Source organism: Chionomys nivalis, chromosome 18, assembly GCF_950005125.1.
Source record: "Chionomys nivalis chromosome 18, mChiNiv1.1, whole genome shotgun sequence".
In the NCBI taxonomy this organism is placed as follows: domain Eukaryota; kingdom Metazoa; phylum Chordata; class Mammalia; order Rodentia; family Cricetidae; genus Chionomys; species Chionomys nivalis.
In genome coordinates this window covers 34,141,060-34,168,028 of record NC_080103.1, presented here as the reverse complement: position 1 = coordinate 34,168,028, position 26,969 = coordinate 34,141,060, and the positions used below count along the sequence as shown (strand labels likewise).

The window sequence follows — 26,969 nt, the reverse complement described above, 5'->3', positions numbered from 1 at the left end:
TAGTTTTTTCTTTTGTTAAAACTGATAATGAACTTCAGTGTAGATATAATGCTATCTGAGGGGCTCTGGTGACACAGAATCAGGACTGAAACCCACACCAACCCTTTCAACGAATACGACACTAAGTACATAATTTGTTCTCCCTGTGAAATATTATTTGCCTCGCACAGTCCAGAAACCTAATTCAATGTGCGTACAGTGATGGCATAACTAACCGAACACAGACTATAGTATTCATTTTAAATCACCTGACTGTTTAAAGGACGAGAATTTATTCAATTTACTTCAACAGAATAAGAACTATGGTTTCTTCCTCTGTTCTATTTTAGAAATCACCAAGGCTGAACCTGAACATAAGAAGCTCTTAGTCTTAGCTTCCCATGGGATTACATGCCCAGCCCTTCATTACTTCCTTTTAAGCACTTAATTTAAAACCACCATTTGGGGCAGGCCAAATGGCTCACCAGGTAAAGGTAACTGTCTCCAAGCATGGGCACCCAGCTTTTACCCCTGGAGCCCACATTATGGCAAGAAACAAGGTCCACAATTTGACCTCTGACCTCCAAAAACTCACTGTGGTATACTTGTGTGTATATATACACACACACACACACACACACACACACACACGCATGTGCATTAAAATAAATGTAAAATATCCATTTTTACAGAAACTCTTAATATGAAGAAAAAGAAAATGTTTCAAGATATTTTTCAAATTAAAATTTAAAAATGGATTTTCCACATTAACAATGTGGAGACTCATATACGACATAATTTTCGAAACCATACATAAAGATTATGAGCTAGGAATTTAGTTTAATAAAACAATTACAAGAATGAAATTGTCTTCCTATTACTACTAAAAGGATAAAATTATCTAGCCACATATATTAGAAAATACACTGTCGGGCGGTGGTGGCACACTCCTGTAATCCCAGCACTCGGGAGGCAGAGGCAGGCGGATCTCTGTGAGCTCGAGGTCAGCCTGGTCTACAGAGTGAGTTCCAGGACAGGCTCCCAAGCTACACAGAGAAATCCTGTCTTGAAAAATTATATATATACAATAATTAACTCGGCAATATTCTATAATATGATAACTCTATACCTGCACATATTTTTAAAACTTGATTAAAAATGCTATAGGTCATTTGAGTATAAAGGTTGGCCATTTTACTTCTTCTTATTCTTCTTATTTTTCCATTTTACTTCCTATCCAACTGAAGGGAAACACTAGCAGTAGGTTGTGGCCAACCCTGGACCTCAAGGATACCCTCGGAGCAGTCTCTTGAGCAATAACTTTTGAGAGAGCTTTTTCTGGGTGCCTCAAACAAAACAAAGGGAAGATCTGCAGGTGTGACTAATCCACAGCACTCGAGTTCATGTTCTTGTTTATAACTATACTATTAAAATGTCATCTTTTTTGTTCTTTTCAATGTTTTTTTTTAATCCACCGGTTGTATCAATTAATCACTAGTACCTGAATTAGAAAGCGCCTACTAAGTCCTCTGGCTGGAAAGAATGATTGTATAAAACAATCTCCAAAATTATTTGTAGGAAAAAAAATACAAAAATAACTCATAAAAATAATGTTGGCTATTTTTCCTGCTCTTAGATCCTATTTTATACAGTTTTAGTTACAGGGTTTGCATAATTTGACCTGGATCCGCTACTCAAGCTTGGAAAAATACAAGAATGAAACTGTTTAACTTGAGAAGCTGATGCTGTGTTCTCCTGAGAAGCAAGGAATGTTCAAGCTGGAGGAGCCTTTAAAGTCAGGGGTGAAGCTGTGGCCTGGCCCTGGCTCCTCTCAGCTCCCATCTCTGCTGGGAGCAAAACCTTAGGGCCTAATTCCTGTTCCAATTACCTTGCTAGAGTCTTACACAATCCCAAATAAGGCTCCGTCAGACCACTGATAAAAAGCCACCTAAGAATGAAGGACATTTGAGCCCTTTTAAAGTATTGTTCTGGCTCTTATTTGTCAGGAAAGGAAAATAGCTATCAATGTTTATGATCAACTTTTAGGTGCTATTAATTCTCAATGTGAAAACCATAAACTACTAATAAAACAAAACACCAGCAGGAAAAAGCAGACAAAATGCATTATCTCCTTTCACTGTCCTGAGAACTCAAAGTCCATCCATTCTAACTTACAGAGTTAGTAAACATCACAGCTAAAGCCATTCTCTCAGAAAGATGGATTAGGAACTGACACCTAAGTTTGGCACATAAAAGGCTCCAAGTTTCCATAACATAAATGCATTTTAAAGGTTCTTAAATGGTGGCTCTAAACCGAGTGATGGTGCCAGTCCTTGAGGGAAATCTGGAAATGTGGGGATACAGACTTGGTGTCACAATCTTGGGGTGTTCTTGGCATTATAAATGCTCCTGGCATTAAGTACCTGGGGCCCGAAGACGTAATTTACGCTGAAATTTGATGGATAGTGTCTCAGAGCAAAGCACATCACGGTCAAACCCCAACCTATACGTCTGGGAAACACTTTAGGTGAATAAAAGATTAGCTGACTATAAGGACAGTAAAGGAAACAGGAGCTCTGAGGCCCCTCACACCCTCCGTGAGCTCTACCCTGACGATACATTCTTCACTTGGGTTCGATATGGCAATGAAAGGGAACCTCTGCCTAAAGTTCTTCAATTCACTGAGGCCAGAGGCAAAGAAAACGCAGAAACACTTCCATGTTGGGAAGGTCACCCTGCTTTGCATTTTTCCTTGCGTTCCTATGTGCATGGAGGAATGATATCACTTAAGGGCCAACCTGCAGCAATCTGGAAGAAAGTTTAGGAACGGAAACCTAGCCCTAGCTAAGTATACTGATTGGTTTGCAGTTTAGAAACAGGGGGAATGGCACTAAGTGGCCATTTATCAGGCTGAAGACTTGAGGACTCAATACGTGTATATTTCGAAGAATTGCACATTTCTATAAACGTGCTTTAGTTTGGTATTTTCAAAAGGTCATGACTAAGACAGAAGAAGGTGAAAGTATGCCATAAATGATTGGAATCACCCACTTGTTACCTTCAATAAGTTGGTGGGAAAGTAAATTTAATATATAGGCAGACTTTCATCCCACATGAAAAATGAAATCCAAAAGTGAGGATGTCATGCTATCGGACTAACGGTGCACAAATGCTCCCAGGGCCAGCGGGAGGCGTGAGCTGTTGTTGTGGGGCGACATGGAAGAGGTCTGATGGCCAGGATGTTCTGCTCATTGCCACAACTGGGCTAATGACGCTGCAAGGGGCGTTTAATGACTGCTGCCAATTTGCATTTGATTGTAGTTTTATCATTCTGTTCATAATTCACTTAAAATGCAATTTAGGATTGCAGTTGCACAAATGTTGTAGCTACGATTAAATTATACCTATCTACGTCGATTTGACTTTTAAAAGTTCCACATTTGGCTACACATTAAAACGAAAAGATGGGGGGTGGTGACTCACACCTATTACCCCAGGGCTCAGAAGGCTGAAGCAGGAAGAGTACAAGGAATCTGAAGCTACATAGAGAGTTCTAGAAAAGCCCGCAACAAAGAGTAAGGTTCTAAAAAAATAAAGAGGGGGGAGCAGGGAGGATCAGCACCAGATATGCTATCCACATTACTTTGACAATCTCTCCTCTTCCCTCCCTTTTCTTCTCCCCTCTCCCACAGCCCTTTCCAGAAAGGAACACTGAGAACTGTGTAGCTACTGCCCTGCTAAAGCAATCGAACTTCCCTACTCTCTTGGATTAGTGCAGAGAAGGCAGGTGATCCCAGTAAAGGGGAGTAGTGTGGGGAGCATCGCCAAGGCTAAGAAGGTGTCCTGTTAACAGCAGAAGTTTAAGACTCACCAAAGAGGAATTTTGCCAGCACCCGAAGATGAAGTTCAAGGCCAACAGATAAATGGGCAAGGGAAAGACAGACAGACAAACAAACAGACTCTTAACAAGATTATCCGATCAGATGAACGCACAACTGATCCAATCCCTGGGCATTCCAATGAACAGTCAATTCTATCTGGGGCGAGGTAGGGTTTTGTCATATGTAAACAAAAACTCCCTAACTACAATACCAGACATCAGAAAGCCCTTATGTAACAGGGGTGGGGGTTTGTTTTATTTATTTATTTGTTTGTTTGATTTATGCTACAAATTGAACCCAAGGCCTCCCATATGAGGGGTATATGACTTAAATTTAAAACAATGGATTCTATAACTATAAAATTCAATGTCCCCCCTTTTCCCCATCCCTCTCTGTGTGTATCTGAGGGTTTAATTATTTTATTAGTTCAAAGGAATAGGATATTTTCTTATATTCTTAAACAGGAATTCAACAGAGAATACAGATGATGATGATATATATATATATATATATATATATATATATATATATAGAGAGAGAGAGAGAGAGAGAGAGAGAGATTTATCACTAAAACATCAAATGACAGTCAGTTTCCTCCAAAGTTTAAGAATGCCCCCCCACCCACACACTTCTTTATTCAGAGGTCATTTTATGAATGAGAATCCTTCCCTCTCCCAAACAAAGAAGACAATAAGTTTGGCCCATAATAAACAGGATAAAGGGAAAAGAAGGAAGAGAAGGAGAAGGAGGAGAAGAAAGAAAAGAAAAGCTAAACAGTGGTAGCGCACACCTTTAGTTCCAGCAGGGAGACAGAGGTGGGCAGATTTCTGAGCTCTGAGTTCGAGGCCAGCCTGGTCTACAAAGCAAGTTCCAGGGCAGCCAGGGCTACACAGAATAATCATCTCAGAAAAAGAAAAAAAAAAGAATTCAAACAGTATGTCCATTACAAACTCAAGCCCAGAGAAAAGGACATATTTTTAAAGGCTTTAAAACATTTTTTATTTCTATTTGTCAACATGATTCTTCGAAACTTAACACTCAATTTGTTTTGCCCACCCTAAGTATTTGACTGGAAATGCTTACAAAGTCCTACCATTCACTGAAAATGAAGAAAGTCCTATAAAAATAAATGAATAATGATACCATTTTAAACAAAATGAGAATACCAAGTCAGCAAAAATGATTATAGAACTAAATATCAAATGAATGAGTCATGTGGCGAGACTCTCCGGTTTTATTCCTATGCGTACAGCTCTCAGGCACTCACTCCTGGGAGCCTCACACCAAAGCTGCTCCCCAGGCACATGGATGGCTGTAACACCAACACCAACAACCTGCACCTATGTCTGGGCCTCCAAACTAAAGTTCCAGAAAGTCCTGTACAGTGCGCTCAGGAACGAAGCATTTTCAACTCTGAATGACCAATCAACCCACTGATTTATTTGATTGTTCCACGGCTTATTAACAAATTTTTCATCCTCGGAAGGAATGTTTTTATCCTACACTCGGCTCCGAAAACAACAACAAAAACAAATGTAACACGAAAACCACAATTGAAAGTTTAATAAACTCTGCTTAGGCTAGAAACAAATACTGCCCAGGTCTGTGTAGTCTTTTCCATTACAAAGGAAATCATTCTGGGGCATTATGGAAACATCCACAGCAGGGGGAGCGAGCCTGTAATTTGTTTCCAAATACAATGGAAGGGGAGCATCTTCCTAAATCACATCCTCTGCCATTGATAAGGGCTGAATGTGTAACTTTATGCAGTTTTTTAAAAGTTTACCTTAAAAGAAACAATGTCAGAGAACAGAGATCATCTGTATACATGGAATTAGTTGAAGGCCCATTTGGGGCTGGCCCTACACATAGTTCACAGATGGGACACTAACTTGTCTATGGTGCTGGAGGTTGCAGATACAATCCCTAATACCATGAAAAAATAAATCTTGTTTCGTCGAATAAGAAAAACACCATTGTTTCCTAATCTTAAACTACTATGGACATGATATCATGAAAATATTGACAGTTTCTATAGATTTTTCAGATCACAAACTGGAAAAGACTATAGATTTTACAAGCTTATTTAAGTTTACATTGTAACATGGACATCACTTTACTTCAAGAAAGGCATCTATGATTAATACTGCATAAAATATACACATATTTACAAATCTTGATCATGTACTTTATGATCTAAGACAGATCTAGAAGTATGAAATGAAAGCATTACAGAGAAGAGGGCAATGAGAAATAGCTGTTGTTCCAAGGGCTTCTATGGATTCTTCTAGGCAAGAAGAAGAGAAGCTTATCAGAGAGCATCCAGGAGCCTAGAAGGCAGGCAGCACGGGCGTAGAGAGCACAGGACAACACAAGAAAACTGTTCGTTACTGCATGAGAATCACTGCTATAAATACATAAACACACACCCACAGTCACACTCAGACTAGGCAAATGCTCTGAAGAACTTATTATTTCCAATACCATTGTCTAAAAGATACGCATAGTAAATATTTCTCTGCACGCCGAAACGGTTTTCATTCCTATGTAACTGCAGAAAGAGTGAGTTTTAAGAATGGATAGCAATATGTATTTTATAGTCTCCATATAAGTTTAACAAATGTACCTTACAAATAAAAATATTACATCTTTTAGAAATGAAACAGGAACCAGGCATCGTGGCCTGTGCCAATACCAACTATTTAAATATTTGGAAAGCTGAGATAGATTCGGCCTGAGCTACACAGTGAGTTCAAAACCATGGGACAACTTAATGAGACCTTACCTCAAAATTTTGAGTGCTGGGTATGATATAGCTCAATTGGCAGAGCCTTTGCCTTGCATGCGGAAGACCATAGCTAATTCCCACAACTGCACCAAGAAAAATAAATACAAAAAAGTCAAGGAGAGAAGGACGAAGATCCCAACGGCAGGACCTGGGGACTCAACTACTTCAGCCCCGCTTTGTGGTGTCAAGTGTGTGGCAGGAGGCGGCAAGGACCTGTAAAACTTCTGTTTCTGGACTTTGATCCAACCTGCCATAAAACTTGTCCTCACTTAAATCTCCTGTTTCCACTGGAGGCCAAATATTCTCAGGCTCTGGCCAGGCAAACAAACAATAAAATGCATCTCACCCCTTCAGTAGTAAATGACTTAAAGCATCACCCACAGTCACAGACCGGATTAGTAACTAATGAAAGGTAACACTGTTCCAATATGCTCTCAGGAACAACAGCAGCTGCCGAGAGGCTTTAGCACCATGAAGGCTGTCTTTGTAAATGGCTACACATTAAAGCCTCCAATTAACTCAGTCCTGAAGGACGCCCAGTTGTTTAGGATAGTGAGGCTGGGAGGTGTGCGCTAGTCGTTTATAAGAAAAACAGTGAATTTTCATGCTGATAGACTATGTTACACCTCGTTCAACTTTCACACTCCAGTTCATGTAAATGGTTTGTGAACATTAAGAAGCGTTCATCCATTCCTTTGCTGGAGAATCTAGCCACTAATACAGAATGTGGCTATGTATTTGAAGACACTTTTAAGGGAAAAAAAAACAAACTTGACAACCTCACTGCTGTCAAGGCCAAGCCAGATTAAGGGGTGTATGAAAACCCAGAACGCCAGGAGTTTCATTATGTTCCGGGACTATGCTTCGATGCAGACAATTGGGCCTGGCGAAAGGAGTGTATATCATACATTTGTGCCACGTGACAACAATTAATAAATGCAGAAACATTTCTATCAATAAGCCTGATTTCTGCCGCAGATGGGCATTCTAAATGAATCTAAATTCATTTTAAGCTTTTAAACACGCCACATGCCTCTCTGTAGACTTGCATACACATTTTACATATGCACATATGTTTTTTTTTATACTTACAAAGCACAACAAAATGACGCAGGCTCTAGTTTAAAAAGAACTGTGCTGTAAAGTTAACATGGCTAAAATGGACACAATAAATTTTTATCTCAACAATGTGAGGCACACTAACCCTTGTAGTCTGACTTTAAAAAAAAAAAAAAAGGAATAATCAAGTGGTGTCCAGCTTCCTATGCTTACGTTAAAAGCCTTCAGCTAAGATCGCCAGCAAAAAGCCGAACTTCAATTCCACGAAGAACGCCCAAGGGCTGCACAAAAATTCCTAGAGTATTATTCTTTATGCTAATAACTTTCTCAACTTCTCAAAATGAAGGCCTTTAAATATTTTACACTGTCATTTCATTTTTCCAAGTTTTACTCAGAGACAGAGAATCAAGTAGTGCCCTAACTGGAAACCGTCTTTTGGAGTCTCAGACTATCTAAATTTTACAGTAAGCACTGTAATTGAGATTTTAATTGTATTCCACTTGAGAGAAAAAAAAGTAATAGCAAATGTATTGAGCCTGTTTAGACTTTCAAATACAATGTTGCTGTGCTTTCAAGGTTTTTGGAAGGTTTGAGAGTGTTCTCTCCTAGGACTAGTCAAAAACCTGCAAGTAAACCATCCAAAGTTTGTCTTCAAAGCAGAGAGGGGAAACAAAGAATGGAACGCTTCTGCGGTGTTTTTAGACAAGCTGTCTTACTCTTTCCTCTATTAACAACCTATCTAAAGGACACCTCCAAAGCATTCTTTAAAACTCAGCCCTACTCTCTAGCCCCTCCCCATTTCCTGTGCTCTAATTCAAAGGCAGCAGAGGGTGAGAAAGTGCAGAGACAGGACACCGGGGACAGATGGTCTCAGAGTCGCTAGTGACCCTTGGAAACTGTTGGTTCACAGCAATCGATAATTCTAGCTCGAGATGGTCTGTCTATCTTGGTGCCTCTGCTCAAACACCCAGTAACGTTTTAAAAAGAAATCATTTTCCCTTCGGAGGTATCATCTGGTCGCTCTAAACTCAGGGATTGAAGGAAGAAGGCACTATGGGGTGGGGGTGGGGGTAATCAAAGGAGGGTACTCAGAACTTATCTGGGTTCTCCGGGAGAGGATGGCTCAGGGATTAAAAGTTAGGCTCACAAGCAAAACGTCCAAACTATCCTACTGGGTGGGAAAAGGGAAAACTGACCCCAAACAGTTTCTCGGAGAGAAAGCAAGAAGAGACACAAAATCACACCGCCCATTTACTCCGCAGGTGTGTTGAGTGCCACCTCCAACCCTGGCGACTCCCGCACCCCTCCCCAGGCAAAGCGGTCAGCGGGATGGTGAAGGAAGTACCTCGTTTTGTCTCCAAAGGGCAACATAGCAAACGTGGGACTCTGGTTTCCGAACTCCTCGGAAGGTGGACTCGGGAGATTCTCGGGGTCGGAGGAGTTCCGTGGGTGCCCGGCTGGCTCCCCTACGGTCGGTGCCTCCTCTTCGCTGCGGGTCGCCGGCTGCGGACCCCGCGTGGCGTCGCCCCCTGGCGGGCAGCGCCGGGCCGAGTGGCGGCCGCGCACAGGCGAGTCCCCGCCGGCTTGTCCACCATCCCCGCCCGGCGAGAGTCGCCCTCCCGGCTCGGGCGGCCAGCACCAGCTGCTCGACGGCCGTTGCCCCAAGGCGCCGGTGGCGGGGCTCCAGCCCCTTCTCCAAAGCAGAGCTTGTTAGTTCAGCCCAGGTCGGCGCGCGGGAGATGAGCGCGCGCGCGCGGGCTTCGAGGCGACTCCTTGAGCTTCGGGGGGACCCGCCCGCCACGCACTCTGCTCCACCCTCTAGTCCCTCGGTTCCACTCTCAAGTCCTCGCGCGCCCCGACTGCCCCTGCTGCAGTCGGCTCCTGGAGGACAGGCTCCCTCCTCCCCGCCCTCCGCGGCGGCCTCCCGGCGCTTGGCTCGCGACCAGGAAGAGCTGGCCTCTGGGGTGCCCGGGGCCCCGGGCCCCTGAGTCCGCCCAGCCGCCACCCAGCCCCCCCGCGCGCCCTTTGTGTGCGCGCAGCAAAGCTCCTGGAAGGACCTCCTTGCGGCGCCGCAGCTTGCGGCGGGATGATCCGGGGACTGCCTGGGGACCCAAGGAGATAGTCCTCCCTGAGGCGACCTGGGCACGCTGCTGCTCCCGGGCTTCCCGGTGGCTTGGTCCCGATCCCCCCGGCTTCCCCGCCCTGCCAGGGTCAGAGCGAGCGGGGCAGGGGAGGAGCGCGGCCACAGGGACGCGCCCGCAGTGGTGCTTCCGGAGCCGCTGGGAAGGGGGCTCTGGCTTGTTTTGGTTTTGCTAAATAGGTTTTAGGGGGAAACCGGGAGGGTTAGAGGGGACTGGGGGCCGGGTGGGAAGGCCCGTGAGCGTGTGTGAAAGTAATCTTACTCCCAGGCCGGCTATACATTTTTGTTTTTAACTTCGTGGGCAAGTTCTATCTAATCCGACGCCTCAGTTTTCAACCGTGCTCGCTCTAAGTCGAGGACTCCAGTCCGCACTGGGACCGAGAAGCTACTTCAGAAGCAAAGGGCCTGGGAACCGGGATTGTTTAATGTTGAACCAAAGGGAAAAATTGAATGGGGAAGAAAGATAAGCCCTAGGTCACGCTTCATGCCCCTGGCCGTGTCCTTTGTGGATCCTCTTCTTACCTGGTGGCTTTTCTAACAAAGTAAGAGAAGGTAAAGTCCCGGTGATCATCCAGCCACGCTTCCACCCAGTCCTGGTCCCGCTGCTGCTTCGGCTGCACGGAACTGGGGCCGGCTCGTTCCATGGTGTGTGCCGCGCGTCTCAGTGGCTCCTGGGTGCAAGATTTCCACCCGGCCGGGTCCCTCTCTCGGAGGAGCGGGACAGAGCTCGAGACCCTCCCCTTTTGCCTGGCTTCAGGCCGGCACTCCTCCCGCGAAGCTGCAGGGCCGCGGGCAAGTCTCCCAGCACGCCCTGCCCCGCCCCTCCAGGTCCCCGAGGTTCCCAGGTAGCGGGTGCCCTCGTTGGGGTCCCACGGAGACCGGCTTTCTGCATCTGCCGCGGCTCTGACTGGCGAGCTCTCCGGAAGCCAAGTGGCCCGAGCTAGGAGAAATCCAGACCGCCCGCTGGGGTGCGCTGTGGGCCGAGACAGCTTCCAGACGCTCGCAAAGGTGCCAGTGGGCGTGTATGCAAAGCCCAACTGAAGGAAGGGGAAGATAACGCATTGAGGACCCACGCTGAGTCCAGAACGAAGGAGGCAGGGGGAACGTCACTAGAAAGTGAAGGAGAACGTTAACCTGGGTGTTTTCCTCTCAGTAGTACAATGACAGCCCCATCTTTTTTTTTTTTTTCTTCTTCTCCATAAAGCAGCTCCTGGTGGAGAGGACCCAGAGCCCACGACCCTCCCAGGAGCACTCTCAGTCATCCAGGCACTCCTACCAGGGACCCCACAGGCTAGGGAGAGAACTGAGATACAAACCACCAGGAGAAACCTGCAGATGTGGGATGGTGTAACCTCCAACAAAACCACACCCTTCCTTAATTTCCTTAATGCTAACATCAGTTGTGAAGTGTGTCGGTTCATTACAGCAAAGACTTTCCTTTTGAAAGTGCAAGGTTGGGGATGGGCACAGGACAAAAAAATTACAGCCACCTGTCCTTGCCTGTGAATTCTGAAAATAAGAATACCTCTGCACGATAATGCTGACTTAAGAACACTAACTACCCATGTACAACTGAGAACACCCAATGAAGTTAATGTAAAATTTATTCATTTATGTTTAACTGACATCAATACCTCAAAATAGTATTGTCTTAGGTTTCTAGGTTTGCGAAAAAAATACGATGATCAAAGCAACATGTGATATATTATATTAGATTTTAGAATGACTGTGCTCTCCTGATATGTTAATGCAATACTAATTACTAATACTGATTATGCTCAGAGAATGGGGACTTTCCCCTCATTGGTGAGTGTTCTCTGTATACTTCCCCTCATATCTACACGTTCCTCCTACCAAGAAGTCATTTAATTTAAAACTAAACTCGTTGGGATAAAAGTTAGATATTGGACCTCGACTGTTTGTGCCCCCATCCACAATTCACACTGAAACTTAACTCTGGAACTGGAGAGCTGACTCTGTGATTAAAAGTCCTTGCTCCTCTTCCATAGGTTGCGGTTCAGTTCCCAGACTTCTTTTGCTGACTTTGCTCCTTCCCTTTCTCATTCTTCCCTCTGTCCTCTGCCATCTCAACACCTCCAAGCTTGACCTATGATTGACAGTCATCTTTGCCTAATATATTGCCCCTCCTATCTCCCATCAGCCCTGGTGCCATATCCATACCCACAGGACCAGCTGCAGAACAAGGTTCTAATATCAGCTTTACCTGGCCAACCTCACATCACTCAGCTCCTGCACGGGCCCAGCAGGACAAATTATTACATCAAACATACAACCAAAGAAAAGAAGTTCACGTTCACAAGTCACATTGCAAACACATCATGAACAGTCAAGACACTATGTGCCCCAGAAAACACACTAGTCCTATAGAAATGTTTCCTAAGGAGAAGTACTGAAATGAACTTCAGGATAGCCATAAACTTTATTAAAGACTTCAGGAAGGTTAAAGATATATTCATTGAACTTTAAGGGGATAGCAATAAATGCCTGGGTGATGTCTAAAAAATATAAATATATGCTTGAAGGAAATTTACAGACTTAAAATTAAGGACTTAAAATCAGAATCAAACATTCTGATAGCAACGTTGAAGAAAAATCAAGCTAAAATGAAAACAGAACTGAAAAACACAATAACCCAACTAAAGAACTCAAGAGACAGCCTTACAAGCAGAATGGATCAAATAGAACTGAAAAACACAATAACCCAACTAAAGAACTCAAGAGACAGCCTTACAAGCAGAATGGATCAAATAGAAGAAAAAAAATATCAGGGCTTGAAGATAAAATATAGGAACTAGACCAAAAAAGCAAAGAATATGAAAAATTTAAACCACAATTTTTTCTTAATTCCTTAATGTGCAGAAAAGGCAACACTATGGGATAACCAAATCCTTGAAGCTTTAGACATAGATTAGAAAGAAAAATTCCAGACCAGTAGCATAGAGCAGATATTCAGCAAGATCATAGAAGAAAACTTTTCCATACAGAAAGAAACATACAGATACAAGAAGTACACAAAACCTCAAGTAGATAAAGCTATAAAAGAAACTCCCCACATCATATCACAATCAAAATACTAAATACTGGAACAAAAAAAAAACTATTGAAACTACAAGAGAGAAAAGAATAAGTACAAGGCATATGTAAAGAGAAACCCATCAGAAAAACAGCTTATTTCTCAATGCAAACTTCAAAATCCAGAAGATCCTGAATCAATGCACTCCACATTCTAAAAGACCTTGACTGCCAACATAAACTACTATACCCAGCAAAACTATTTGCCATAGTAAACAGCTTTTTAAAAAATCATATCCACCAAAACAATCCTACAGAGAATGTTAGAATTAATACTTGAGACTAAAGAGAGGAATTAGCATGGCCAAGATACTCTATAAAGAGAAAAAACAAAGCTATAATTAATAAAATGCAATACAGGACTAAACACATACACACACATACAACAACAATGACAACTGTTGCAATGGTTTTGTTGTTTTTGTTTTGTTTTGTTTTTTGAGACAGGGTTTCGTTTTAGTTTTTTCGGTTTTTTTAATGTCTTGGAACTAGCTCTGTAGACCAGGATGGTCAGGAACTCACAGAGATCCTTCTGTCTCTGCCTACCAGTGCTGGGATTAAAAGCATGAGCCACCACCGCCCTGCATAGGTAACCTCTCGGAGGAGGGGGTGAGAAGGCACAGAATCAACAATGCAGACTCAGGGATCCAGGTGAAAACCAAAAGTGGACTCTTTCATTGAGGGTATGGGTAGGCCTCTTACACTCCCTCCCAGAACCCAGGGGCGGTGCCAGTTTGGCATGCTGTGTTGTCTCTCTCTCATTGGTCCAGGTCATCGTGGTGTCAGCTGTCTCCAGGCCTCATGGCAGACTCCTGGTTGGCTCATCGGGAAGTCACTCACACGCATGCTCGACTGGCCCGGAGTCAGCTGTGACCCTCCTCCTACAAACAACAGTCTACACATATTTTTTTTGTTTTTTGTTTTGTTGTTTTGTTGTGGTTTTTTTTTTTTTTTTTTTTTTTTTGAGTTTTCGAGACAGGGTTTCTCCAGGTTTTGGAGCCTATCCTGGAACTAGCTCTTGTAGACCAGGCTGGTCTCGAACTCACAGAGATCCGCCTGCCTCTGCCTCCCAAGTGCTGGGATTAAAGGCGTGCGCCACCACCGCCCGGCTCTTGTTGTTTTGTTTTTGTTGGGAGGTGGTTTTATTTTGTTTTGTCTGAGACAGGGTCTCACTATATAACCTTGGCTGGCCTGGAAAAACTATGTAGACCCAGCTGACCTCTAACTCATAGAGATAATTTGCCTCCGCCTCTAGAGTGCTAGAATTAAAGGCATGTGCCTCCACACCCAGCCACATGAGCTTCAGTAATCGTTCAGTATTTATTATTAATGGCCTCGGCTCTTCAATCAAAAGACATAGGTACCTGGATGGACTAAGAAACAAAGTCTGTCTTTCTGTTTTTTACAAAAAACTCAGCTTTAAAGATAGAAATCACCTTAAAGAGAAAGAATGGGAAAAAAGTATTCCAAGCAAATAGGACCAGGAAGCAAGCCTATGCTGGCATCCTGATACCTCAAAAGATGAATTTCAAACTAAAACCAATCCGAAGAGACAAATAAGGGTACTTTATCCCAATGAAGAGAACAATTAATAGAGAAACATTATAATATTAAACACATAATCACCAAAATACAGTGGGTCCAATTTCAGAAACTGTCTACTACTGGGAGTTGAAGACACAGATCAACACCAATACTGGAATAGCAGATGGTTTCAACACACCTCCTTCTCCAATAGAGAGGTCATCTGAACAAAAAGTAACCAGAGAAACTTTAGAAGCTTTAGAATTAAATGACATCTTATGTCAAATGGACTTAATACACCAAAGAATACATGTTCTACTCAGTAGCCTGTGGAAACGTCTCTGGAAAAAAAAACAGATCCTGGAAGACAAAACAAATTCAGAAAAAGTGAAGTAATTCCATGGATCCTATACAACCATAATGCAATAAAACTTTAAGTCAACAGCAAACAATCCCTGATAAAAGTGCAAAAGTACATGGTGTTTAAACAACTTGTTCCTGGAAGGCCAATAAGTCAAAAAGAAATAAGGAAAAATATAAAGAGATACCTGGAACTAAATTAAAATAAAACAACAATACAACAAAATTTCTGGGACACATTAAAAGTGATTCTAAAATGGGAATGTCTAGCTCGAAGTGCTTATGTTTTAAAAAAATGAGAAAAGCATAAATAAATGACTTAATGATGCAACTCAAAAATTTTGAAAAATAAGAGCAATCTAAACCTAAAAACAGGAGATGGTAAGAATTAAAGCAAAAATCAATGAAGTAGAAACAAACAATCCAAAGAAACAATGACTCTAAGTATTGGCTCTTTGAGACAATAAACAAAATCAACAGATCCTTAAGCCAACTAACCAAAAGAAAGAATGACGTGACCCAAATTAACGAGGAAACATTATAACAGATAAAAAAAATAATCAGAATATTGTAAGGAAATAATTTTAAAACCTGTACTCTAAGTTGAAAGATCTAAAAGAAAAGAATGGATTTCTTGATTCAGCTATGTTACTAAAATTAAGCCAAGGGAAGAAAAACGTAAACAACTCATAACAAATGAGGTAGAAACAGCAGTACAAAGCACTTTAATGAAAAATAATCCCAGGCCCAGACACAGTCAGAGCACAATTTTACCTGACCCGCAAAGAAGATTTAAAGCAAATACTTCTATAATTATTCAAAAGGAAAGACAGACAGAAAGAACCAGAAGGAACATGCCTTAACTTTTCTACAAGAGAACATTATTCTAACACCAAAACCATGTAAAGGCACGAGTGCAACAGCAAAGCCTACAGGCCAATATTCCTGGTGAATACAGATGCGAAACTCCTCTATAAACACTAGCAAACAGAGTATAGGCACCTACCAAAATCCTTCACCACTATGAAGATGGCCTGATCCCAGAAGAGATGCAGGATGGCTCAATGTACACAGATTTAAAGACAAAAGTCACATGATCATTGCGTTAGATGCAGAAAATGCCTTTGACAAAAATCCAATGTTTTCACCATAAAATTAATAGGGAAAGTAGGACTGAAGGGAAAATACCTCAACATAAAAAGCTTGTATGGCAAGTCTACAGTCAACGTTACACTAAACGGAGACAAATTCCCAGCAATTCCACTAGAATCAGGAACCACACAAGGCTCTTCACTATCTCTACTCCTTTTCAGTACAGTACACAAAACACACAAACTGGAGCAAAAAGACAAGAGACAGTAATTAAAGAGATATGAAGAAAAAAAGAAGAATTCAAATCATCTTTATTTATGTAAGAGATACCAAAAATTTCACCATAAAATTCCTGGAAATTATCATCATTTTAAACAAAGTGTCAGGGCACGAAAATCTACTTACAGAAATCAATAACCTTTCTATATATCATAAACAGACATGCTGAGAAAGACATCATGACACAGCCTCATTTTCAATGGCATCAAAGACAATAAGATATCTTGGAATAAACACAACCAATGAAGTGAAAGACCTCTAAATATCATAAGAAAGAGAGGAAGACATTAGAAAATGGAAAGATCTTCAGTATTCATGGATGGGCAGAACTGATATTGTGAAAATGACCACCTTACCAAAAGCAATGTACAGATATAGTGCAATCTCAATCTAAACAAGAACATTATTCACAGAAATACAAAAACCATCCTAGGATTCATATAGAACCAAAAAAGACACAGATGGCCAAAGTCATCCTGAGCAACAAAGAGCAGTACAAGAGAGATTGCCATTGAAGATTTCAAGATGTACTGTAGAGCTATAGTAAAAGAAACAGTACAATCTCACCAAAATAGCCATGGGATCAAATGGAACAAAATAGAAAACCCAAACATGAGTGATGTGAAATGTTCTTCTGCAAATGTGTTGCTTTTATTGGTTGGTGAATAAAGCTGTTTTGGCCAATGGTTTAGCAGAGTAAAGCCAGGTGGAAACTCCAGAGAGAGAGAGAGAGAGAGAGAGAGAGAGCAGAGTTGAGGAGACACTATGTAACTGCTGGGGATCCAAGAAACGTGAGATAACAAGCCATGAGCCTCATGGTAAAATATAAACTAATAGAAATTGGTTAATTTATACTTAGAGCTAACCAATAAGAAGCCTGAGCCATTGGCCAAACGATTGTGACTGATATTAAGCCTCTGGGTAGTTACTAGGGAACAGGTGGGCAGAGAAAAACGAGTCCAATGAGACCAGAAAAGTCGGAGAAAAGTATCCACTTACACATGAGTTCATGTAGCTACATCCATATGATATTTAACAAAAATGTGAAAAATATACGCTGAGGAAAAGACAGAGCATTCAGCAAACGTGATTGAGAAACTCGATTTCTGCATCAGAAAAATGAAATTAGCCTCATATCTGTAACTCTCATGAAAACCAACTCCAAGCAGATCAAAAAGCTCAACCTAAAATGCTAAAATGGCTAGAAGAAAATATAGGCAGAACCCTACAAGACACAGGTGTAGGAAAGAACTTTCTGAATATCAGCTCTGATTTTTTTTACAGGTTTTAAGGTCAACAGCTGATAAGCAAGAGCGCATAAAACTTGGGTACAATTTAAAAAGCGATGAAGTGAAGAAGAAACCCACAGAACAGGAGGCATCTTTGCCAGCTGCACAAATTTGGAAGAAGAAATTCTGTACTCCAGCTATGACACAATATTACTATTATTAAGCTGTTATTTTTTACTTAAACTGAGAATCACAATCTGACCTAAATCCACACATTTAAAATATGAGGTTGTAGTTACAGTTTTAGGCTTATATTAGGACGCCTGTGTAACAAGTTACAATGTGTGTTCCAGCACTATCAGCAGACACGAAAACCCACACAAAGGACTGGCTGGAGAGATACTTGCTGAGTCAATTTAAAATGAAATATGAGACTTTTCTTAGTGTGCCATGACCATTCCTCAGTGTGTTGAATGTTAAAATGTTGGCAATTAAACTTACAGTTAAATTTAATTAGTTAATTAAACAATTAAGCTTTTTGTTTGTCTTTTTGTGGTCTTTGATATTTTTACTACACTAACTAAGAAAACCTTCCCATGTAGCAACACCGGGTGCCAAAAAAGGTTCATTTTTCTGTTGATCATGTGGAGTACATACTTTAAGTTGTTATACAAACATCCTAATATCAGTCAAAATTTTAACTTCAACCTCACGTTATAAATGTGCGAATTTAGATCAGGTCCTGATTCTCGGTTTAAAGGACAAAGACAGCTTAACCTTATTAACACTGGGTCTTAGCGATTCAGTAAATGAACAGAATTCCTCTTTCCAAATCTACTAGGAAATGTTTCTACAAAAGCGTCTTGCAGCGGTCAGGAACTTAACTTGAGGTACAAAGCAGATCCATGTGGAAGACCTTACACAGATGACGGTAAGCAACTGTTCTTCGTATCAACAGCAATCATATGCAGAGGAAATAAAACTACATTAAGGCAGGGTGATTTAGGACAGATTTTAGACACATTTTCCTAACAAACGGATGTAACACGGATGGGCTTATGATGAAAAACAACTGTGGAATTTTTCCCTAGGGATCTTAACGGTCAGTGTCGGCCAACATCTGGTGATAATGTACGAAGTCTTGTCTAAGACATAGATCAACCTAAGAAACCGAAGAAGGGATGAGCTTCTCTTTCATCTGTACATAGAGATTACATTAAACAGGAAATATATCTTTATTAATAAATAATACTAGCTACTCAAAAAAGTTAACTAACATGAAGCAGTCGTAGGCAAAAAATCATTTCCTCCCATTCGTTTTTCCATTAAAGATAATCTAATCACTATAGAAAGTGTCCCACACTAACCAGAATAATTAACCATAAAATGATTAGAACGAAATAGCAAAGAATGAATCAGTTCGATGTCAGCTCTACCAAGGTGTGCCACATTTGACTAAAACCAGTTTAAAAGTAGGTCATTTAATGAACTCTAAACCAGGTGGTAGTGGTGCACACCTTTAATCCCAGTGCTCCGGAGGTAGAGGCAGGCAGATCTCTGTGAGCTCAAGACCAGCATGGTCTACAGAGTGAGTTACAGGACAGCTAGGGTTATTCAGAGAAACCCTGCCTCAAAGAAACAAAACAAAAGGAACAAAAAAAGACTCTAGTAAAGTGTTTATTTAGTTATTCATTATTAAGAAAAACTTGGGAGTCAGAAAAACTCTGGGTAAGAAAATGAAGGATCAGAGAAACTTCAGAGAAGTGAGCAGTTACCTTCTCTCTCACTCCTTCCTTGATTCAAAAGGGACAAAAATCTTTCTAAGCCACATCCTACTACTTCCTGTGTTTCTCTATATGTCTTTGGTCTCCCAAAACTTCTATGGTTAATTTTGGTGTGCTAGTAGCTAGTTCTACCCTCTGATTCAAGTACACTTTATGGTCAGTTTTGTCCCGTATGAGGCAACTATTCAGACATGAGAAAGATTTTGGATATTTCTTTTATAAGCATGCTTAGTTTTAGAGAAGAGAACCAGACTCCACCTCCAAAACCAGTTTTACTTTTTGATTGTATTGGGATTACAAAAATACGGTTTGCCTTATATGTCTGTAGAGAATAGCAGAAACAGACAGTTGGGAAGAATTATGAAATACCATCCTGTTAGAAGTAGGTTATACCATTATGTCAATTTACTCTTTTTCTTGGGACATTTTCTCTGGATGATTTGTCCTTCTTCAGATGCCTCATTTGTGCAGTGGTCTTCATATTCCTTAATTGGATGCTTGTGTTCTCCTGGAAAGACAAAAACAAAACTCTGCCTGAACCTTAGCTTTGGGGATTTTCCCTTTTTGGCGGGTTATATCTAGCCAGATGAAAAGGATTTGCTGGTCTTATAAATGAGTTTAGATTGAATGGTCACACTGTTTGATGAATTATCACTTCTCCTAATCAAGAGGTCTCTCCTGTTCGGATCTTATTTTTATCAGTTTTGAATACATCCATAGCTTTTTTTCTCCTGTGGAAACAAAGGCAAAAGCTCTTCCCCAGTATAACACATATCCTGGCTTCCACTCGGAGGTCAACACATCTTTAAAGTATATAGGCTTATTTAATCAAGCAGTTTTTTCTATCTGCTTTCAAGTGTCTCTCCATAGCTGCTGCTCCGTTCTCATTAGCATTTTAAACAGGTAAAGTTAATGAAGCATTGTGTGATCTGTCTCAGGGGGTCTTTATTATCCTTTTCTGTTTATTAAGCATATCTTTTAAAGTGCAATTAGATCTTTCTATAACTGCTTGTTCTGTGTGATTGTGTGGTATACCTGTAATATGTTTCTTATTATATTATGCAAAAAACTGTTTTTACTAGAGGCATATGCTGGGCATTGTCAATCTTAATTTGTACAGGTATCCTAATGATGGTCATAACTTCTAATGAATGTGCAATTACAGAATCAGCCTTTTCAGAACCCAAAGCAGATGTCTATTGAAATCCTGAATATGTATCTACAGTATGGTGCATATACTTTAATTTGACAAATTCTGCAAAATGAAACAAACTCATTAACCAAATTTAATTTCTTTTGAATACCCTTTTGGTTACTTCCTGCAAGTAGTGGAGTTTGATTACACAATGAACAAGTAGGACAATTCCTTATAAGTTCTTTGGCTTCCTGCCAAATGATAGAAAAATCTTCCTTCAAATCCTTGCTATTACCATGGTGTTTCTTATGAAATTCCGAGGCTTCTAGAACATTTTCAACCAATAGGTGATTGATTTCATCATTATCTTATGCTAGAGGGTCTGGTAGGCCTGTATGGGATCTGATTTGTATTATATACAAGGGATGATTTCTATTTCTAATTATGTCTTGTAATTGAACAAATAATAGAGTTAATTCTGAATCATCTGGAATAAGTTCAATAGTTTCAATATGTAAAATAAATCTTTCTGCATGTTGAGAGTCAGTAACTATATTAAGAGGTTCAGGGAAATCTAATAATACCATGAGAATAGCCTATAAATCTGAATGGAATCATAACAACTTTGAGCCACTTTACTTAAACTTCTTGATTTATAACCTGCTTTTCCTGATTTGTTTGTATCAGTATAGAATGAAAGAACTCCATAAGTTGGTGTTCCCCAAATAATGTGGGGAAAGCTCCAATTAGTTCTTTTAATCAATAGAAATCTCTTGCTTTGGGGATATTTATTGCTAATCTCTCTGAAGAAGTATTATAGACCCTTTGCTAATGTTCACTTTCTGCCTATAATGAGGCAATTTCAGCATTAGTAAAAGGTACCACAATTTCTGTTAGATCTATTCCTGATCACTGACACAATCTCAATTTTCCTTTCAGGATCAATGTAGAAATATTTTCTACAGGGGTCTTTAATTTTTCACTCTGTGTGGTAAAAATATCCATTCTAAGATATTATCGCCTCTCTGCAAAAAGAATTCCTGTATGAGAATGCACAGAAGGTATGACCAAGATACAATCCAGCTCTGGATCCCAGCCATCCACATGTGCATCCCATAATTTCTACCCTACCAAAGCCAATTCTCTCTCAGCCTTAACTAATAATTTTCTTGGACTATTTAAGTCTTTATCACCTTGTAAGGTTTGGTATAAATTACTTATTCTTGAATTGTCAATCCAATTGTGGGCCTTAGGCAGTTAATATCCCCTATGCAATTTTTGAAAATCATTGAGTTTCTATCTTTTCCCCTTCAGATTCCTCTGTCAGCACAGCCATATCACTCCTGTCTCCAGCTCCCTAGTGCTAGGATTAAAAATATGTGATCTCAAGTGCTTGGATCACCTTTGTGTGAGCTCTGTTTCTCACTTAGACAGGTTCAATCTTGTGTAGCCCAGGGTGACCTTGAACTCCCAGAGATCCATCTGCCTGTCTCCCAAATTCTGGGACTAAAGGTATGTGTCACCACTCCCTGGCCTGTATGAATAACTAGTACGGCTGCATTGCTCTCTGATCTTCCGGCAAGTTTTATTTATTAAAACACAAATAATATATTTCCCCTTTTTGTGTAAAATAAAAAGAAGGCTATAACTAATATAAGAAAAACTATATACAAAAAGTACAATAACTCTATACAATATATACAGGCAATAAGTGCACCAACAATTTCTAGTTCATTTGCACTAGACAAATTCAGAGAAAATACTCCATATCGATCCTATCTTGGTGAGTCCAAAGTCTTATACATAATTTATTTTCTATCATAACTTGCTTTCTGTGTCTGGTAAACAAGGAAAACTATAACTATAGCTATCTAGCATTCGATTCCCTCAGAGACCCAAGAAGGAAATAATATTAACTGAGTAAGCAGGAAGTGCAAGTAAGTGATTTCAAAAAAAAAAAAATGTGAGAAATGACAGAGACATTTGGCTGCCTGGACAGTCACCAAGGTTCCTCTGCAACATTGGGGCATCCATCTTTGGCCTACCTGCTAGCATATCCAACTGATTTTTCTGTGAAGCAGGATATTCTGAAGGGCTATCTGTCACTGTCTTGACAATGTTTGGCAGTCACTTTCTTTAGTGTCCTGCTTGTCCAGTAAGGACAGGATATTGTCAGATGTTGAGGTAAGGGCATTTTCTTGCCCCATGGCTTACTTTTGCCACAAAGAAAGTAGACTCCAAGTAGAACTTCTTCAATGCCCATTATTTTCTCTGAAGTAGATTGGTGCTGCCAGAAGCTGACATATCTCATTGTCATAAAAAAATAAACTATGTTATTAAAACATCTTAAATGCCATATTCTGTAGATCTCTGAAGTATTTGAAGATGACTTGTCTATCTAAAATATATCTGTTTGACCTTGAAAGCATACTTAATGTGACTGCAAATTCAATTATAATAGGTGATTAACTGCTAACCTGCATTTCCTTATTATCCTAAACAGTTGGATATAATAATTTTCAAGGACTAAAAATTTGCATTACATTGTTAAGTGAGTTGTATAGGCACAATTTCTTGAATAAGAGTAGAAATGTATGCACAGTATGTTCTAACAAAATTAATCTCAAATTTGTATCTATAACAAAATTTGAATACAATATGCAAAAGTTCAATCCAATGTAAACATTTAAAACAAGTGGTTGCTTTTTGAAAGTAGATTCAGTAATCTACCTTTTTATTTTATCATATACATATCCTCCCTTATTTCTTTCCAGAGTAGATTCAATAGCCTACTGTTTATCTTATCATCTACGTATCCCCTTTTTTCTTTTCAAAACAAGAACTCTGAATCTCTCTAATCTTCTTTGTTCAACTTTCCTCCATTTTTGAGGAGGCTAACTGAGAGGATTCAACCTCACAGACTACTCTAGCCAAGACTCGAGACAAGCCCTACACTTTCCCAATATACAGAAACTGGACAACAAATGATAAAGCCACCTCTCCCAGGATTTGAAAATTAACCAAAAAAATTTCTTTTCAGGATCCCCTAATGATGCCATTGCTCCCAGACAGCAGCAAGTAAATTTAAGAACAGAATACCCACATTCCCAAGAAGTGGGATGGATGGTTGTTGGTTCAGTGGGTTATGGATATTTGTCATTGTTTAGGAAGGTTGGTTACAAGTTGTTATTGGTTATGAAAATAACATGTTGTTATTGTTCACTGCAGAAAACTGATAGAAACTCAAACCCAAAATCATGTATAGAAAGGTAGATGAGGCCTTTTTCTAGAATTAGTTAGTACTCTATATGACCATTAATATCATAACAAAAAGTTCAAAATATATATAGATAAATATAAATATTAATCTTAAAAATCTTTAGTAAAAGCTATTAAAGAGTCAATATAAACCTAAGGATTAAGGAGACAATGGTGGCACGCACATTTAATCCCACTACTTGGGAGGCAGAGGCAGGCAGATCTCTATGACTTCAAGGCCAGCCTGGTCTACAAGAGCTAGTTTCAGGACAGGCTCCAAATCTACAGAAAAACCCTGTCTCAAAATAAAATAAAATAAAGACCCAACAAAGGATTATGAAACTAGTGGCAATATAATAGTCTTTAAATATTTTTTTTCTTATATCCCATATCAGGTAACCCTTCTGAGATGAGACAGAGATTTTGGACTTCACTTTAATAAGCATCCTTAGGTTTAGAGAAGGAGAGAGTCACACTCCAACTCCAAAGCCAGCTTTTCTTTTTAATTAGATTGGAACTACAAAAAGACTGTTTGCATTATATATCTGTAGAGAAGAGAAGAAACAAACATTTGGGAAGATTTATGAAATTTTATCCTGTTGGAAATGTGACACACCAATAGACCAATTTCCTCTTTCTCTTGAAGCTTTTTTTTCTTTTGGATGATTTGTTCTTTTTCTTCAAATGTCTCATTTGTTCTGTGACCTTCAGATTCCTTAGCTTGATACCTTTAATTCTCCTCCAAAGACAGAAACAAAACCCTTCCCCAACCCTAATTTTAGGAAGATTCTCTTTTGGCAAGTTATATCTGATCAAATGAAAAGCATTTGTTAGCATTATAGGTTAGTTTAGATTGAACAGCCATGCTGTTTGATGAACTATCATCTCTTCTAATTAAGAAGTATCTCTTGTTTAAATCAAATCTTTATCAATTTTCATGGTATTCATAACTTTTCTTCTCCTGTGGAAACAAAAACAAAACCTTTTCCCCAATGTAACACATGTTCTGGTTTCCATTATAAAGTTAGTACATCTTTAAAGAATACCAGCTGATTTAACTCTGTAGTTTTTTTCTACTAGCCAATGTCTTGCCTTTCTGTTGTTCCTTTCTCATTAACATTTAGAAAATTCAAAGTTAGGTAAAGCTGCCACAGTCTCTACCATGATAATGGACTAAGCCTCTGAAACTGTAAGCAAGCCCCCAATTAAATTCAATGCTTTCTTTTGTAAGAGTTGCCTTAGTTATGGTGTCTCTTCACAGCAATAGAACAGTTCCTAGGAGGCACCTCCTTTCTTATTTATTAAATAAACAAACAAAACAATGACAACAAGCAGAAAAAGGGCCCGTGTCTGGTTCCACCTTGCATCCCAGCTCTGCCTCTTTCTCTGCCTACCTCCTCGACAAAACCCCATGCCCATTTTGCTTTCTTCACCTTCTCCTTCTCGGCTCATTCCCATCCTTACTGCGCCTGGCTCTTGCTCTTCTTGGATGCCTTGGCAGGTTTTTACTTCTTCACAGAACTTGCTTCTAAACTCACTGCTGTTATGCTTTCTTCTCTTCCCACTCCACAGAAAAGCACCCAGCAAGCTCACAAAGAGCCTCTGCTCTGCACGTCCAGCATGACAGCCTCAGTCCTCATCTAACTTGGTTCAGCAGCTGCCTTGGCACTGCCTGCCATCTACTTCTCTCTTTTGAGCTGCACTTTTCAAGAGACCACACTGGTACACTTGGAACCCTGTGTCACGGGCTGCCTATTCCGATTACCTTTTTGTTGGATCTAGCTCCTCTTCCTGGCCAGGATTTACTCTTCACCTCCCTTTATTCTGACACATCTCTTTTACAATCTTGTCTTTGAGCAGAAAATATGACCCAAATTGTATGTCTAGATTATGTTGAGCAAGACTAAATTTGGGTTGTTACTGTGACACAAAAACCATTAGAAAAGTCTGGTATTTCTCCCCCCACCCTCACCTCCCTGAACCCTGATGGCTTTTACCCTTTGACCTCTTGATTCCTGCTTTGTTGGGCAAATATATTCATTCCCAGTACTTCAGATATGTTCTTCAAGTTCTTCACCATGCTGCAGAATGAAAAACTCTACCTTACAGATTTCTGTATTTGGAACAGATATTCCAAAACAACATTGCACTTCAAATACCATTTAGTTAGAAATGCTGAAGAGTGGAACAGACCTTGATACTGGTCTGGCCTAATTAGTGATGAACTGGTCTTAGCTCTTCCCTCAGCCCACAATGTCTTTCTAAAGAACCCTGGAAATGGTTGTTTTAAGATATGCAGACATGTGCTTTATATGGTGTTCTATGCAAAAGTATCTTTCAAAGTATTTAGTTCAATGTTTTCAACAGAAAAGTTGAGGAATTAACATCAATAATTCTAGAACATTTCCATGGCCCTCAAAATAAACTCTGACTCCATTAGTTAAACACTGTCTCTCCCTTTATTCAGGCCAAAGAAGCAAATTTCTGTCTTTATAAGTCGGCCTATTTGTGACTATTTAAGAAAAATGGAATTATACAATATGTACCCTTTTGTGCCTGCTTTCTTTTTAAAGTGTTTGTTTGTTTGTGTGTGTGTGTGTGTGTGTGTGTACATAAAACTGCATGTACTTGCCATGTGAAGGCCTGAGGACAACCTCGGGTGTCATCTTCAGGAGCATTGACCCTCTGAAACAGGGTCTCTCACTGAGCCTGGAATTTGTTGATCACTAGGAATCCCCCACCTTTGCCTCCCAAGTGCTATGATTACAAGCTATGGTAATCATAATCTAGTATATACTATATATTACTACAATATAGTAATATAACTTGATAACTGGGATTTTTATATGGATTATGGAAGTTGAACTCAGGTAATCATGCTTGTGAAGTAGGTGCCCTCTTCTGTTTTCTTTCACACAATATAATTTTTTCAAGTTTCATGTAGTAGTATAATATCTTTTTCTGACTAACTAGTATTCAGTCATAAAGACATATTGCGTTTTGTTTGCCCACTCTTCACTGATGTGCACACATTAGGATTTCCCCACATTTTGTCACGACTAATAATTCTTCTGTGAGCATGTGTAAGTTTTGTGAGAACATATGTCTTCAATTTCCTAGATAAATATTTAGAAGTGGAACTACTAGGCCATATGATAACCGTCTGTCTAACTTTTGAAGGACTGCCAAGTTATTCTCTATAGCTCCACATTCCCTTGTAAGGGCTCCAATTCCTTGACATTCCTTCAGAACTTAAGATGTCCATTTCTCTTATTGCCATCTCAGTGAGCCTGAAGTGATACCATGTTTATGACAAATTTGATATCACCCTCCCTTAAAAATGCTCCACACAAGAAGTTCCATTTTAC

General features: G+C 40.0%; 1 protein-coding gene across 1 annotated transcript in view; it reads right to left on the bottom strand.

Moving 5' to 3' along the window:
- Positions 1-10,693, bottom strand: part of Pde5a (phosphodiesterase 5A) — a 131,378-nt gene extending 120,685 nt beyond the window's left edge. Inside the window, exon 1 of the mRNA XM_057793249.1 lies at positions 10,370-10,693. Coding sequence (XP_057649232.1) covers positions 10,370-10,491 — 122 coding nt within the window. The 5' untranslated portion in view covers positions 10,492-10,693. The remainder of the gene's footprint in view (positions 1-10,369) is intronic.
- Positions 10,694-26,969: the final 16,276 nt, after the last annotated feature.